Genomic DNA, 14,983 nt, shown 5'->3' with positions numbered 1-14,983 from the left:
GTTGTTGCGTGATAAATCAAGAAATTCGAGCGAGCTCATGTTACAAATGGATGAAGGTAGTGGACCCTGAAGGGAGTTAAATTTCAGATCAAGATACCCTAGGTTATGGAAATGCAATTGTGGTAGGTGGCCTGTTAATGAATTATGAGAAAGGTTTAGGAACAGCAACGAGTCCCACCTCATGCCGCTAAACCAGTTAGGGATTTGACCACAAATCTTATTGTTAGAAATATCCAAGTACACAAGTGTCTTTACATTTCTCAAGAAGTATGGAAAATGCTTCAGTTCACAAGATGATAAGAATAAAGATGATAGGCTAAGAAAGGTGATATTCATTCCCTCATCAATGGTGATGTTATTTGATGAAATGTCAAGGGTAAAAAGATTTGTGAGATTCACAAGTGATTGAGGAAAAGAACCACTGAGTTGATTATTGCTTAAATGCAGTTCTTTTAATGTTGGGTTTGTTTTGATCACTTCATCGGCTAGTCCTCTGAATCGGTTATGTTGGAGCAACACTGAAGATAGAAAAGGTAGGCTAAACACCCAAGATGGTATGGTACCATTCAGTGAGTTGTATGACAAATCCACAGAAGTTAGCTTTTGAAGCATGCTTGGGTTGCTAGGCAGTGGGCCAGATAGGGAGTTACTCGACATGTCTAAGTATTCAAGATTTGTCAAACTTAAAATTGAAGCGGGAAACGAACTGATGAAGCTGTTATAAGAAAGATGTAAAGTACGTAGCTCTTGGAGGTTAGAGAAAACATCAGGAATTTCACCTGAAAAGGAGTTGTTAGAAAGATCTAAATAACGTAGATCTTTGAGGTTAGAGAAAACATCAGGAATTTCACCTGAAAAGGAGTTGTCAGAAAGATGGAAAGTTGTGAGGTGCTTCAATTTAGAGATTGTGGAAGGAATATGGCCAGTGAAATGATTATTAGATAAATCCAACTCCCCAATTTGTGTTAGGTTGCCTATGGAATCAGGAATGGAACCAGAGAATTGACATCTATGGAGGTTCAAGATATTCAAGGAACTGAAGGTGCCAATTGAATCAGGCAGCTCACCAGAGATGCCAGTGAATGAAATATCCAACTCCATTAACAGAGTGTTGCTCCGGTGGATCTTTGGAAAAACTCCTTTGAGAAGATCATTATCACTCAATTTGAGCGTTTCCAAGCTGTTTGACGGAAGGAAAAAGCTCTCTGTGAGAACACCTCGCAGATTAGTATAACCAAGATCCACAGGTATCGGAGATGAGATGTTGACTTTAAAGAGAGAAAGTATCTCCAGATTTGTGAAGTTCTGAAATATTGCTTCAAATGTTCTCTCATCAAGTTGTAATGCATAACCATATGAAAGATCAAGAGAAACCAAATTGTTAAGGTATGAGATTTCTGTTGGGATTTTCCCATCAAAGCCAGAGAGTTTTAGAAGCCTCAAATTCCTCAATCGGCCAATGCCATTTGGGATTGAAGAAGGATAAAAATAATTGTTAACAAGGTTTAGTGTGTGGAGATGATGAAGCTGGAAGAGGCTGCTATTGGGATGAATACTTACAGGTATATGTGATGAGGTGTTGCCAAGAGGGAGAGCTAGTAACTCCAGATTTGTAAAGTTGTGAAGCATTGTTTCAAATGTTCTCTCATCAAGTTGTAATCCATAACCAGAAATATCAAGTGAAACCAAATTAGAAAGGTATGAGATTTCTGTTGGGATTTTCCCATCAAAGCCAGAGAGTTTTAGAAGCCTCAAATTCCTCAATCGGCCAATGCCATTTGGGATTGAAGAAGGATAAAAATAATTGTTAACAAGGTTTAGTGTGTGGAGATGATGAAGCTGGAAGAGGCTGCTATTGGGATGAATACTTACAGGTATATGTGATGAGGTGTTGCCAAGAGGGAGAGCTAGTAACTCCAGATTTGTAAAGTTGTGAAGCATTGTTTCAAATGTTCTCTCATCAAGTTGTAATCCATAACCAGAAATATCAAGTGAAACCAAATTAGAAAGGTATGAGATTTCTGTTGGGATTTTCCCATCAAAGCCAGAGAGTTTTAGAAGCCTCAAATTCCTCAATCGGCCAATGCCATTTGGGATTGAAGAAGGATAAAAATAATTGTTATCAAGGTTTAGTGTGTTGAGATGATGAAGCTGGAAGAGGCTGCTATTGGGATGAATACTTACAGGTATCGGTGATTTGATGTTGACTTCAGAGAGAGAAAGTATCTCCAGATTTGTCAAGTTCTGAAACATTGCTTTAAATGTTCTCTCATCAAGTTGTAATCCATAATCATAAAAAGTAGAAGAAAGATGAAGTGAAACCAAATTGGAAAGGTATGAGATTTCTGTTGGGATTTACCCATCAAAGCCAGAGAGTTTTAGATTCCTCAAATTCCTCAATCGGCCAATGTTATGTGGGATTGAAGAAGTTGAGAAGTCATTGTAAGCAAGGTTTAGTGTTTGGAGATGATGAAGCTGGAAGAGGGTGCTATTGGGATGAATACTTCCACGAAGCAGACTACAACTAAGGTCTAACCCGATAACATGACTATAAAATTAGAAAAGATGTATTTTTAACGGCATTTAACACTCTTTGCATATGTCCTTAAAGCTTTTTGCGACATTGGATCTAATGACACTTAACTAATACCGGTAAAATCTTTAACACTCTTTATTAATGTGTATATTTATTGCCGCTAAAAGTTGTTTTTGTTGTAGTGTTTGTTGCAGTGCTTGTAATTCAAAGAATACACCAAAAAACAAATTTGATCTTTTTTTTGACACCCAACAATTTATTTTGTATAATGCAAAAGGTTTTACCATTTGATAGGCATTAGAATATTCAATAATGAATAAATAAAAATAGTAATAGGAATAAAAAGGTAAAAATAATAATATGGGTTCATGAAGATCGTCAATATATAAATAAGCCAATAAAATAAGTAGTCATATAAGAAAGAATGTTATAATTATCTAAAGGGAAAATGCATAAGTACCCCCAAGCCTATACCCAAAATCCCTGAGACACACCTAACCTTTACTAAGGTCCTATTACCCCCCCGAACTTATTTTATATATAATTTTCTACCCCTTTTCGGCCTACGTGGCACTATCTTGTGGGCCCAGTGCATGTTGACAATTTTTTCAAGGATAGTGCCTTGTAGGCCGAAAAGGGGTAGAAAATTATATATAAAATAAATTCGGGGGGTAATAGGACCTTAGTAAAGGTTAGGTGTGTCTCAGAGATTTTGGGCATAGGCTAGGAGGTACTTGTGCATTTTCCCTTATCTAAACACTATTTTATTTTTTAATTATTACAACGACCTCTATATTAAATAAAGTAAACAGTTAACTAAGCACTATTTGATAAAGTAACGTTGTTGACTTGTCTATGCATGAGACTATGAGGTATAAATTAACGAAAGAAAGGAAACACATCCAGACAAATAAAATGAGGTAATAATTTGTGGTTACAAAAAAAGTTGTCCCAAGTGTTAAGTCAATTTCCAGGAAGACTCAAAGTCACTTCTAACAACTTGTTACACATATTTTGTAGTGTTCCATAAGACTTTTTAGAGCACGAAGAAGACTTAACAAAATAATACTTCGGCCAAACACATATGCAGACATTTAAATTTGTTCTTAAATTTCACTGTGGCACTCCAACTCAACCTTGTTCCATTTTAACCCTTCAACTCCAATTGTTCCATTTAGGTACTTCTTTCCAAAGAATCAACAAAGTGGATGTGCGTATTTCACACACCATGACATGGCATAAAATTCAATTAAAAACATACACAACCCATCTAACTTGCCCCCATTTTTCATTTTGACACTCTAACTTAGTCTTGTTCCATTTTAATCCTTCAACTCTATTTTATATACAATTTAAACACAAAATACTAAATTTATTATTTCTTCATTTTTATTTATGTTCTTCATTTTCACTTTTTCATTTTAAAAATTAACGTCATAGCTTTTTTCTTTAAAAAAATAATAATTAATGGATGAACATCAATTTTTTTTAAAAATATTTATTTTAGAGTTTTTGTACATTATTGTGTGAAAAAAAAACTAACGTAAGTGTGTTGGTTTTCTTTTTTGAACAATTAATTAAATTAAATAACACCACATATTTTTTTCATATCTAGTCTATTTGGATCTAACTCAAATACCAGCTTTCTAATTTTTCATTCAAATAAATACGAGTAAAAAAAATTCATGTCCATTGCTAACTAACTCAACAGACTTCGTTGGGTTGTCATTGATTTTCTTATGAAAGAAAAATCAATGTACTTTCGTCGGTTATTTTTCATGCAAAAATACACAGAAACTCTAAAATAAATTGTTACTTTTTTTTTAATATAAAAAATCAATGATCATCCATCAATTTTTAATTTTTACAATAACAAACGGATGAACGCCGATTATTTAAATTAAAAATTGCAATTGAAGAGCACATATAGAAATAAAGAAATCATAAAATTAGTATTTGTGTTTAAATAGTACATTAAAAAAAAAAGAGTTGAAGGGTTAATCTTTTATTATTTTTTAAAAGAAAAAAATACTTTTTTTTTGTCTTTCACTCTCTTAGAGAAAGGGTGATGCACACACTCTGCCACATCACATAGAAGAGCCTAAATGAAATATAAAAATTGGAGTTAAAGGGTTAAAATGGATCAAGGTTAAGTTGGAGTGCCAAAATGAAATTTAAGGACAAATGTAAGGGTCTGATTGGCCTAATACTTCCTATGTCCTCATTTTCTCTAGATGTTGTTATTCACATCAGGGTCATCGATCATATATCTCTGCAGTGTGTGTTACGCATGCAAGATGATGTGAATAGGTCCCGTTACGTAACACTCACTATAGAAAATATTTCTGCAGAATTTTGGGACAAATTTCCAATGATAGAAACTATTGCTTGACTAAGTCAAGTGAGGAAGAAGTTGAAGACAATAACACCGTGTGGAATTTTATTTAAAATTTTGTTTGATAAGTGTTTTCCTGGTTAATTAGTATGATTTGTATAATTTGTTGAAGATCATTCCAAGTAATTGATTAGTCTGTTTTACAAACTTGTCTATAAATTTCCACAAAGACTACTGATGGGAAAAAAGAAAAATATGATATTTTGCAACAGTAAGACCTGCTAAACTAGTAGTTTGTAACGACTTGTTTGTGCCTTATTCTTTAGCTATTCAATATACGTCTTAACAAAAGTGTTTTGTAAGTGAAACAGAGTAACAACGTAACATACCTAGTGTAATCCCACAAGTAGGATCTGAAGAGAGTGATGTGTACCTTTGTTTCCAATAGTTCGAAGGTATTTTAGGCTTTTTTCCGTTTGTTATATTTTTTGTTTCTCGAAAAATTTTATGCTAGAGCTTTAAAGAAATTTTCTTACTATCAACTTGTCTAAAAGTAACTATAGATGACTCTTCATTATAAGTGAAATTAATAAACTGCAAATCAAGGTAAGCAACATGCTAACTACAACACGTTAAATTATACTGATTGTAGACTTCATATTGTTGGTATATATAATTAAAATTCGTTTAAATATGAATATCATATGGAAAGAAATTTTTTGAATCCTTAACTTCATGGTGAATGACCCAAATATATATGCCACAACTTAATGGGCTTTTAGAAATTGCAAAAGAGGGTTAAATATGTGAATTAAGGTGAATTTATGATTAGTTTTAAGTCGTTACAATAATTGAGTTACAATTATTATCTTTGCCGGCAATAGTAAAAGCGACAAATATGCTTGTTTCGGCTTTAATGGCAATAGTAAAGGCCGCTAAAAGAAATTACTTTTAGTGGCAATAATAAGGGTCTTTACCGGCACTCGACATAAATGTCACTAAAGGCTTTAGCGACATTGGATCCAATGACGTTTAATCAAATGCCGGTAAATGTATTTGTGGCAATAAATATTGCTGTTAAAAGAAAAATCAATTGCCGCTAAAGGTCTCTTTTGGTGAAGTGTATGAGGTATAAATTAACAAAAGAAAAGAAACACATGCATCCAGACAAATAAAATGGGGTGCTTTCCCCCCATCTACCACTAACTAATTTGTGGTTGCAAAAAAATTGTCCCAAGTGTTAAGTCTATTTCCAGAAAGACTCAAGTCTTTAAATCTTGTTTGATAGTACCAATATTTGTTTTGTCCGATTTTGGCATCACTTGACTAGTCACTTCTAACAACTTGTTCGAGGACGGAGAAGACTTAACAAAATAATACTCCCTATGTCATAATTTTCTCTAGATGTTGTGTTCATTTCGAGGTCATTAACTGTCACTACAGTGTGTGTTACGCAAGATGATGCATGTGAAAATTGGTCCCAGTATATATGTGAAAATTAGTCCCATTATATATGAAATTTCCAATGACAGAAACTATTGCTTGACTAAGTCAAGTGAGGAAAAAAATGAACAATAATTGAAGACATGATTTAAGTCCTCCATCTACTTGTAGTATGTAACAACAAAACAATAATACCGTGTGGAATTTTATTTTTGTTCTTTTATTCAGAATTTTGTTTGATATTCCTGCATAATTAATATGTTTTGAATAACTTGGTGAAGAACATTCACCTGCTGAGAAATTTCCGATTAGTTGCGTTGTCTCTTGTGCTGTTTTCCACAAAAAAATTTTACTCGGGTCGTAATAAACGCGACAGTAGGTATAATTTTACTTACCAAACACACCACAAATTTTACAACAGCAAGACCTCCTAGACTAGTTGTTTGTAACGACTGGTTTGCGCCTTATTCTTTAGGTCTAATTTGTCGCTGAATGATGTGATGTCTTTAGGCGTTCAACATACATCTTAACAAAAGTGTTTTGCAAGTGAAACAGTGTAATAACAACAACATAGTCGGTGTAATCCCATAAATAGGGTCTGAGGAGGTGGTGTGTACCTTGAGAAAATATCATCTGTTTTGTCTCTATGTAGGCAAATTCAGAAGAATAAGTTTTTCCCCATATTTGCTTCTAAACATTTTAGAATCGCCTCAACCTCCTTGAGGTCCAGGCACTTGAGCATTCAATGTTCAATTTTCATTACAAGAATGAACAGGCCTTTAAGTCGAAGTGAATGAACATGTATTCAAAGATCTAAAAATGGTCAGAAATTAACATCTGCCCATCCAACACAACAGTCCACTGCTACTTAAACACAAAAAATCGAACTTCAAATGTAGATGTCTTTCTTTTAGCTTTTTTTTTTTAAGAATATAATTGACTTTGATGTTATTGTTCCTTTTATCCCTTTGATCCTTATTTGTACCTAAGCTAACTTCAATTCAGTAGTCGAAGCAAATGCTAAAAATAATTCAGAGGTATCTAACAGATGCAAATAACAAAGAGAAACTTCAGACAATATTCATGGGATTATTCCAACATTACTTATTAGAGTAATTAGTTATAAGGTATATTACTTGACAAGTTGGCCCCATCAATCTTCCATGAAGTCCCTTTTTTGTCTTTGAGCTCTCTTCTTTGGCCTTCTATTTTCGCGAGGCACGTTGGCATCAAAAAGTTCCACAACCCATTTTGGTTTACGGTATTTAAACATGAGACTCCAAATGATAGTTCCAACAACTAGTCCAAAACTGTAGCCTAAGACTACAGATTCCCACGTAAATCCATTTATGGAATATGACTCCTCTTCATCTTCTTCGTACTCTAATGGTTGAGGAACATGTGTAACGAACCCAAATCCTCACTATATTAATAAGAGCACTGGAACACTATTACAACCTTAAGATTCTAATTGCAATAATCAAACTACCGAATTACAATGGAAATATTGAAATAACGAGAATTAAAGATAGAGAGAAAAATGGAGATGAGAAGCTTAGACTCTAGAAGAAGAGGAGAGGACAAACATTTTCTCCAATATGCATAATTCCTTAATCACATTGCACTACCCTTTTTGATGGAGTCGTTTCCATGCCCACTACTTAATCCGGATCCCAAATTAACCTAGCCCTATTGCTTGTTCTCAGCCCAATAGCTCTTGTCAGACCAATAACTACTTGTATGACATTGGTATCCACATTGGGGTGAACTTTGTTCATAACAATACTCTCTGTCACACCCCGAGTCTACACCCTGGACGTGGCGGGCACTCGGAGACCATTGCTGGCCCCAAGCGAACCCTTGGCCTGGCTACTTAACTCAGCAGAAGACTTAACTCAACACAGTATAAGATCATAAAACAACTTAAATGATAATAAACTGGCCAAAATGGCACTTAAGTCATTAAACAACATTTGAAAGATAAAAGAAAAACATCTGCACTAATAACTATCTAACTGTCTATGAAGCCTCTAAAATTCTGAGATGGATGTTGGGACAAACCCCACAACATCCTAATAAATGAAAGAATGAAAGCGAATAAAAGAGTCCTCCTGAATGCAAGGAGGCTCACCACTGACTCTGAGCTGCTCAACTGGATCAACGAGGCGCTGGACGTTCATAAGACGATGCAGGCCAACTGGCATCAATACATTGAATGTACGAGTATGCGAGTTGGAATGCTAAGCAACATATGCTAGAAGGAAATCTGAAAGAACCTGAATAACTTACCTGGCTCAACTCAACTCAACCTGACTGACTCATTTAAATATAAAACAATTTAAAACAAGTGCAATATAAAGAAAAGTTGTTTAAAAACATGCTATAAACTCTGTGTGTATGCAAAGATACAATAAATCTAGGATGTATGTAGAAATACAAATGAACTGATGTATATAAAAATACAATAACTGCTGTGGGAGTTTCTCTAACCGACAACCATCACATAAGAGCTATAGTGATGATACAACGATCAACCTCACGCTGCCAGAGCATCCTATACCTGGCCAAAGGTATAGAACCTGAACTGCCTAATGGATCCACTAGTCTAATTGGAAAAGGATTCATCTAAAAAGTATAAACCTCTTCTACCCATGATGGCTACATGGTTATATGGGGGCTGTGGGTTCTTTGAACGCTCCCCCAATTCGGTGCTCAATACTACTCCAAAAAATGTACTGGCTCTTATGTTTTTAAAACATATTTCCTCTGTGATTTGAGATGAGTGCTCAAAAACTTAGCTCAAAGGCTATCTTGGAAATCAAAGTTTCCTTTCTTGCTTCATTTAGAAAGCGATTACTCTTTTCTAAAAACTAGCCCGAAGGCTCTTTGGAAATCTCAGTTTCCAATCTTGTTTAAATGTGAAAACATTTCTTTTAAACTTCTTTGGGAATACATAGTCCCCATATACCTCTTTGAAGAAAAGAACTTCAAACTATATTTTTACTCTTGCTTAACTTCAAAACTTAAGTCTTAAAACGATGTTAAAACATTGTTAAAGACCCTTGAAAACTTTAGGAAACTTTGCTTTGACTTGCTTCTTAACTTCTAGACTTGACTCTTAACTTCTTTGACTTTGAACTTAACTTTCCTTGAATTGAATTATGGATTCAAGGTTCATGATATCATATTTATGGATGATTTCATGATATCATGTTTATGGATGATTTCATGATGTTTAGATATACTTTAGAGTGTTGGAATCGACTAGGAAACCTAGGTACATCACTTAGGAACAAGTACAAGAAGGTGGGGAACGAATAGGGAGAACTGGCGTCCCTGACGCTCTGAGAGGCGCGGGGCGCCAGCCCTCAAACTTCAGAGGGCTGCCTGTGGCTCTCTGGCTGGCACGACACGCCAGAGGCCAAAGTTCAAAGGAACTTTTGTGGCGCTTTGGCAGGCGCGGCGCCCAAGCCTTTGCCCAGAAAATCCCCGATTTCTCTCCTCGTTTTTCATCTCTAACCCTCTAAACTTCAATGGTTCCTTCCCCAAACTCTTAGGATCAATAGCACCCTCAACATACAATAGATTTAACTCGAAAATTCAACCGGAAACACGAATCAAATCAACAAGAAACTTCAACAACACAACCAATCAAGAACTTAACGATGCCCTTCAATAACTTCACTTTTTAACATGTGAACAACCCAAAATCGCTGAATTGAAACAAGTTGGTGTGTGGGTGAACTAACCCATCACTAAATGATCTCACATACCTAATAGGGATCACCCCCGACGAATTCCACTCCAAACGCTTGACGTTCTTGGCGAAATCTTGGCTTTTCTCCCTTTCTTTCTTCCTTTCTCTTTTCTCCAAGCCCTAAGCGTATTCTAATTTTCCAAAATTGAATTAAGTTCTGTTTTTACCCCAAATAAACCCCTAAAAATGAATTAGGAAATTAATTAGAGAAAAGACTAGTTTGCCCTTTCTTAAATCCGGATTGGAACTTTCCTCAATCCAATAGCCCAACTTCCGAAAGGCATATCTCACTCATATAATGTCGAAATAGCGCAAAATTGGCGGCATTGGAAAGATATCTCCAAGGGCTTTCCAACCATATTCAGAGCTGCTACTAACTCATCCTGAGATAGGAGTTATAACCGTTTGAAAATGGCCAAAACTCACTTTCTTAACTTTAGACAAAATTCCCAGATTTCCTCATTCCTTCCAAAAATCAATGTTTTCATATTTTAAACTCTTTATAGTCATTTCTAGGTGCTAGATGTTACACTCTCGTCCTCAATACGAACCTTGTCCTCAAGGTTCGAGTAAAGAAATCCCACAACAAAAGACAGTGATAAGCTAGATGTAGCTACTGAAACTTCCACAAGTACAAAGGCCACTGGTTGGCAGGTCCAAATGGATATCAAGAAGAAATCAGTACGTAGTCCTGTATGCGCTAACTACACTAGTGCGTGTAATGTTGTTCACATAGCCTTCAATAATGGGCAAGAATGATATGTACTTTTCTGGTGCAAGTACTATTCCTTTCGCAGCATTGCAGACCATCTAGTTTAGGGACTTTACTCCAAAGCTCAATTGCTTGAAGAGCGATAACATTCTCATCTTTGTCTGATCCCTCAGTTGTAAATTCAAATAGAGTGTCCATGTAAGGTTCAAGCAACTCATAATATGTCGATGTCAATAGTAGAAAGCAAAGCTTTGTATTTCGTTGTCCTATTGACTTCTGCAGAGGTCGCATATAAGACTTGAGTAATCCGCCCCTGCACCGTAACTATAAAATTTTGCAATTGGCTTATCGGTTGTGGTTCCATTTTGAACTGCCCTAAGTATACCCCTAAAGTTGAGTCAGATTTTCAGTTATTATCCCTTGAACTTTTCCACTTTGTATAATAACTATAATGCAATAGGACATATAGTTATGCTAAATGTATGGTTCCAGGTAAAATTGAACCAAGGGTTTCGGATTCGAAAATAACACATACAATTATATTGCTAGCAAGTATATACAAACAACAAACAAAAAATTAAAAAGAGAAAAAACAGAAATTTAACATTAGTATAGATGGATAGATAGAAATTTGAACTCCTATTTTAAGTCATTCTTGTCTAACTTCCCATCAACATCTCTTCTGCTGTTTTCCACAATACATTTCAAAGAGAGAAACTATTGTATGACCAAGTCATCTGAGAAAAAAAAATAATAAATGAACAATAAAGACATGATGTTACTCCATTTAATTTTTTAATTTAAATTTGCTGGTATAAAATTTTATTAAAAGCAATATTTTAAAAAATAAAAGAATATTCATTTAATGAATGACCTGCTAAAAATATAATATTGACCCATTTTATTTTACCGCTAATTCTCCTAAATTATTGTCGGATTCTTTCTCCTCTGCTTAAGGAATTCTGATGCATGAAATTATTCCACTATTATTTTTGAATTCCAATTAAAAAAACTAAAAGAGGAAGAAGAGGCAGCAACTGAGAAGGGAGGGGGGGGGGGGGGGGGGGAGAGGAAATTAATTTATTCCTCTTAATGCTTAAGGAATTCTGATGATCATTAAATTATCTAATGAATATTACTTTTTTTTAAAAATATTAATTTTATATAAGAAAATTATACCAGCAAATTTTGATTAAAAAAACAATTAAATCTGTTAAGTGACTTTGTAAGTAAAACAATCATAGTTGAGTGACTTTGTAAGTAAAATACTCATAATTGAGTGACTTTTGAATTAAAATTCAATGTTGAGTGACTTTCTGAGAAAAGAATTCATAATAAGTGACTTTTGAGTTAAAATTCAAAGTTAAGCGACTTTTAAGCTAAAAGTTATTTTTGTTGTAGTGCTTGTAATTATTTAAAGAATACACCAAAAAACAAATTGATCTTTTAATTAACACCCAACAATATATTTTGTATAATTCAAAAAGTTTTACCGTTTGGTAGACTTTAGAGTATCTAATAATGAAAGAATAAAAATAAAAAGAAGAATAAAAAAGATAAACGTAAAAATAATAATGCGGGTTCATGATAATTGCCAAGATATAAATAAGTTAATAAAATAAGTAGTCACGTAAGAATGATGGTATAATTAACTAAACACCATTCCATTTCTTAATTGTTACAATGACCTCCTCATTAAATAAAGTGAACAATTAATTAACTAAGCGATATTTCATAAAGTAGCGTTGTTGACTTGTCTATGCATGGGACTATGAGGTACAAATTAACGAAAGAAAAGAAACGCATCCACACAAATAAAATGAGGTAATAATTTGTGGTTGCAAAAAAAGTTGTCCTACGTGATAAGTCAATTTCCAGGAAGACTCAAAGTCACCTGTACTTCATGAATGAGTACTAGTCACTTGTAACAACGTGTTACACATATTTTGTAGTGTTTCATGAGATTTTTTTGAGCACGAAGAAGACTTAACAAAATAATACTCAGTATGTCCTTATTTTCTTTAGATGTTGTTGTTCATTTCGAGGTCATAGATCGACTATCTCTGCAGTATGTATTATGCAAGATGATGTGAAATTGGTCCCTTTAATCAAGCGAAACCAAGTTGTATGAATGCAATAAATTTTAGTACAATTTTTCCACGGAATCTATACAATCATAAAAGTTCAAAATGCGTCATTGAACCAATTGTGAGAACAATTATTGTACATTCGGAATAGAGGAAACCAAGTTGTACAAATGCATTAAATTTTTATGCAATTTTTACGTTGAATCTATACAATCATAAAAGGTACGCAACTTGTGGTCCATAGATGAGTACTACTCACTTCTAACAACTTATTACTCGTATTTTGTAGTGTTTGTTAGAGGACGGAGAAGACCTAACGAAATAATATATACTCCATATTTTTGTTCTTTTATTTGGTTTTTATTTTCATTCATGTTCAATTTTCATTACAAGGATGAATAGGCCTTTAAGTCCAATGCTACGGCAAACACAAAAAAATCGAACTTCAAATGCAGGAATTTCTCCTCCAAATATCTAAAAGTGTGAGTTGCTTCAATTTAGAGATTGTTAAAGGAATATATATTAGGTTACATATGGTGGATCCTGAAGGGAGTTAAATTTAAGATCAAGATACTCTACATTATGGTAATGAAATTTTGGTAGGTGGCCTGTTAATGAATTATGCGAAAGGTTTAGGAACCCCACCTCATGCCACTAAATCAGTTACGAATTTGACCACGAATCTTATTGATGTGAGGTCAAAAAAAATATTTTAATCATTATTTGCTTCATATTTATTATTTATATCTGTCATTTTTAGGCATGAATTTTATAAATTGTGCTAAATAATGTATTTTATTTATAGGATTAAATTGGTGTGAAGATGAAGAAGTTTGGACTTAAAATGAATTAAAGATGAAAAATTATAAAAGAAAATCAAGCAGACAACTTAATAAAATAAATTGAATATTATAATATATTCATTCAAACGTACAAAGAAAGGAAATTAATGAAGTTTACCTGCATTAGTTGCCACGTGGCTGATTCTGAAGGCAGCAAAGAGAATTGAGGCAGTTGGACGACCATTGTTGACGTGGAAGTCATATTCCGTTTGGTTTTGGTTTTTTGATTTGTTTTGGACTCAGTTATTTTATTTAGGATTTTCTACCTCTATAAATAATTCATAAAAATAATTATTCAGGGAGATGAATCATAGGTATAAGTATAAAGTTGTCAATACTTTTTAGGCTTCTATTCTTTTTCTTTTCTTAGACATTAGTAGTTAAAGGCCCTTGTTTTGGGGTTGTAGCTATGTGTAAGTGTTGAACATCAATTGTTTTGAATTAATGATTGGTTATCGCTTAAATTATTTTTGTATTCTTGTTTTAGTATTTCTTGACTGGCCATCATAGAGATAAATCTCTTGTCTACTCTTAAAATCGAGAGACGCTAAGGTAGATAAACCAATGGATACAAAAGCTTGATCTTCCATTAAATTGAGTTGATTTGTGTTTAGGAGTGACGTCCGGACGAACACCTAGCTTGGTTACGAAACATGATGAAATATAAATGCTCACCAATTAGGATTGTCTATCCGCACTCAACGATGTAGTTAGACAGTTAATTGGAGTAGGCGATTAGAGGTCAGGAGACCATGATCGATCATAAAATCAACCCAGTAAATCAGTAATTTGATAACTGTAGTTAATTCATGCATGAGATGTGATACATGAACCCTATGCATGTTGTGGCCCTGAAATTTTCCAAATTTACAAATTTTGCGTAACCATTACACTTAGGTACAACATGGTAACAATACAAGTACCATTTATTTTGGAAGGTTGAAAAATATGTAATTCATTTTTAAATTATATAAAGAGTCTTACGCAAAGCTACTTGGTTCGGATGAACTCGTAGTTGCTTCACTAGATCCGCCCCTACATTGTTCCTCAGGTAATTGTATGCTAGACAATTTGAAACAAAGTTTCAAAGAAATTTTTTTTCACTATCAAGTCGTCTAAAAGTAACTATAAGTGACACTTCATAAAATTAAATTTGAAATCAAGGCAAATAACGTGTCAACTATTATAAAGTGATAAATTTTATACGATCAATATATATAAAGGAACGAAGTTAAGGAAAGCGAGTAAAATATATTAGATCAGCTGACTTG

General features: G+C 34.0%; 2 protein-coding genes across 4 annotated transcripts in view; both read right to left on the bottom strand.

Annotated features, from left to right (window-relative positions):
* Positions 1-14,983, bottom strand: part of LOC125811947 (synaptotagmin-5-like) — a 64,718-nt gene that overhangs the window by 26,860 nt on the left and 22,875 nt on the right. The gene's annotated exons all lie outside the window — the stretch shown is intronic.
* Positions 104-2,253, bottom strand: LOC125811899 (probable LRR receptor-like serine/threonine-protein kinase IRK). Its single transcript, XM_049491448.1, has 2 exons — positions 179-2,253; positions 104-131 (listed from the first exon to the last, which is right to left on the bottom strand). The coding sequence occupies exons 1-2, from the start codon at positions 2,251-2,253 to the stop codon at positions 104-106; spliced, it is 2,103 nt and encodes a 700-aa protein (XP_049347405.1).

Source organism: Solanum verrucosum, unplaced genomic scaffold, assembly GCF_900185275.1.
Source record: "Solanum verrucosum unplaced genomic scaffold, falcon-dt-bn FXZP01000238.1, whole genome shotgun sequence".
NCBI classification, from domain to species: domain Eukaryota; kingdom Viridiplantae; phylum Streptophyta; class Magnoliopsida; order Solanales; family Solanaceae; genus Solanum; species Solanum verrucosum.
Note: the sequence above shows the minus strand (reverse complement) of the source record. Positions and strands in the feature narration are given on the sequence as shown.

Bases quoted from the DNA above. Each gene is read 5' to 3' on its own strand.
- LOC125811899 (XM_049491448.1), bottom strand. From the start codon at position 2,253: ATGTTTCAGAACTTGACAAATCTGGAGATACTTTCTCTCTCTGAAGTC. The intron at 132-178 runs GTGGGACTCGTT...ATTCATTAACAG, and splicing joins AACTGGTTTAGCGGCATGAG to GCCACCTACCACAATTGCAT.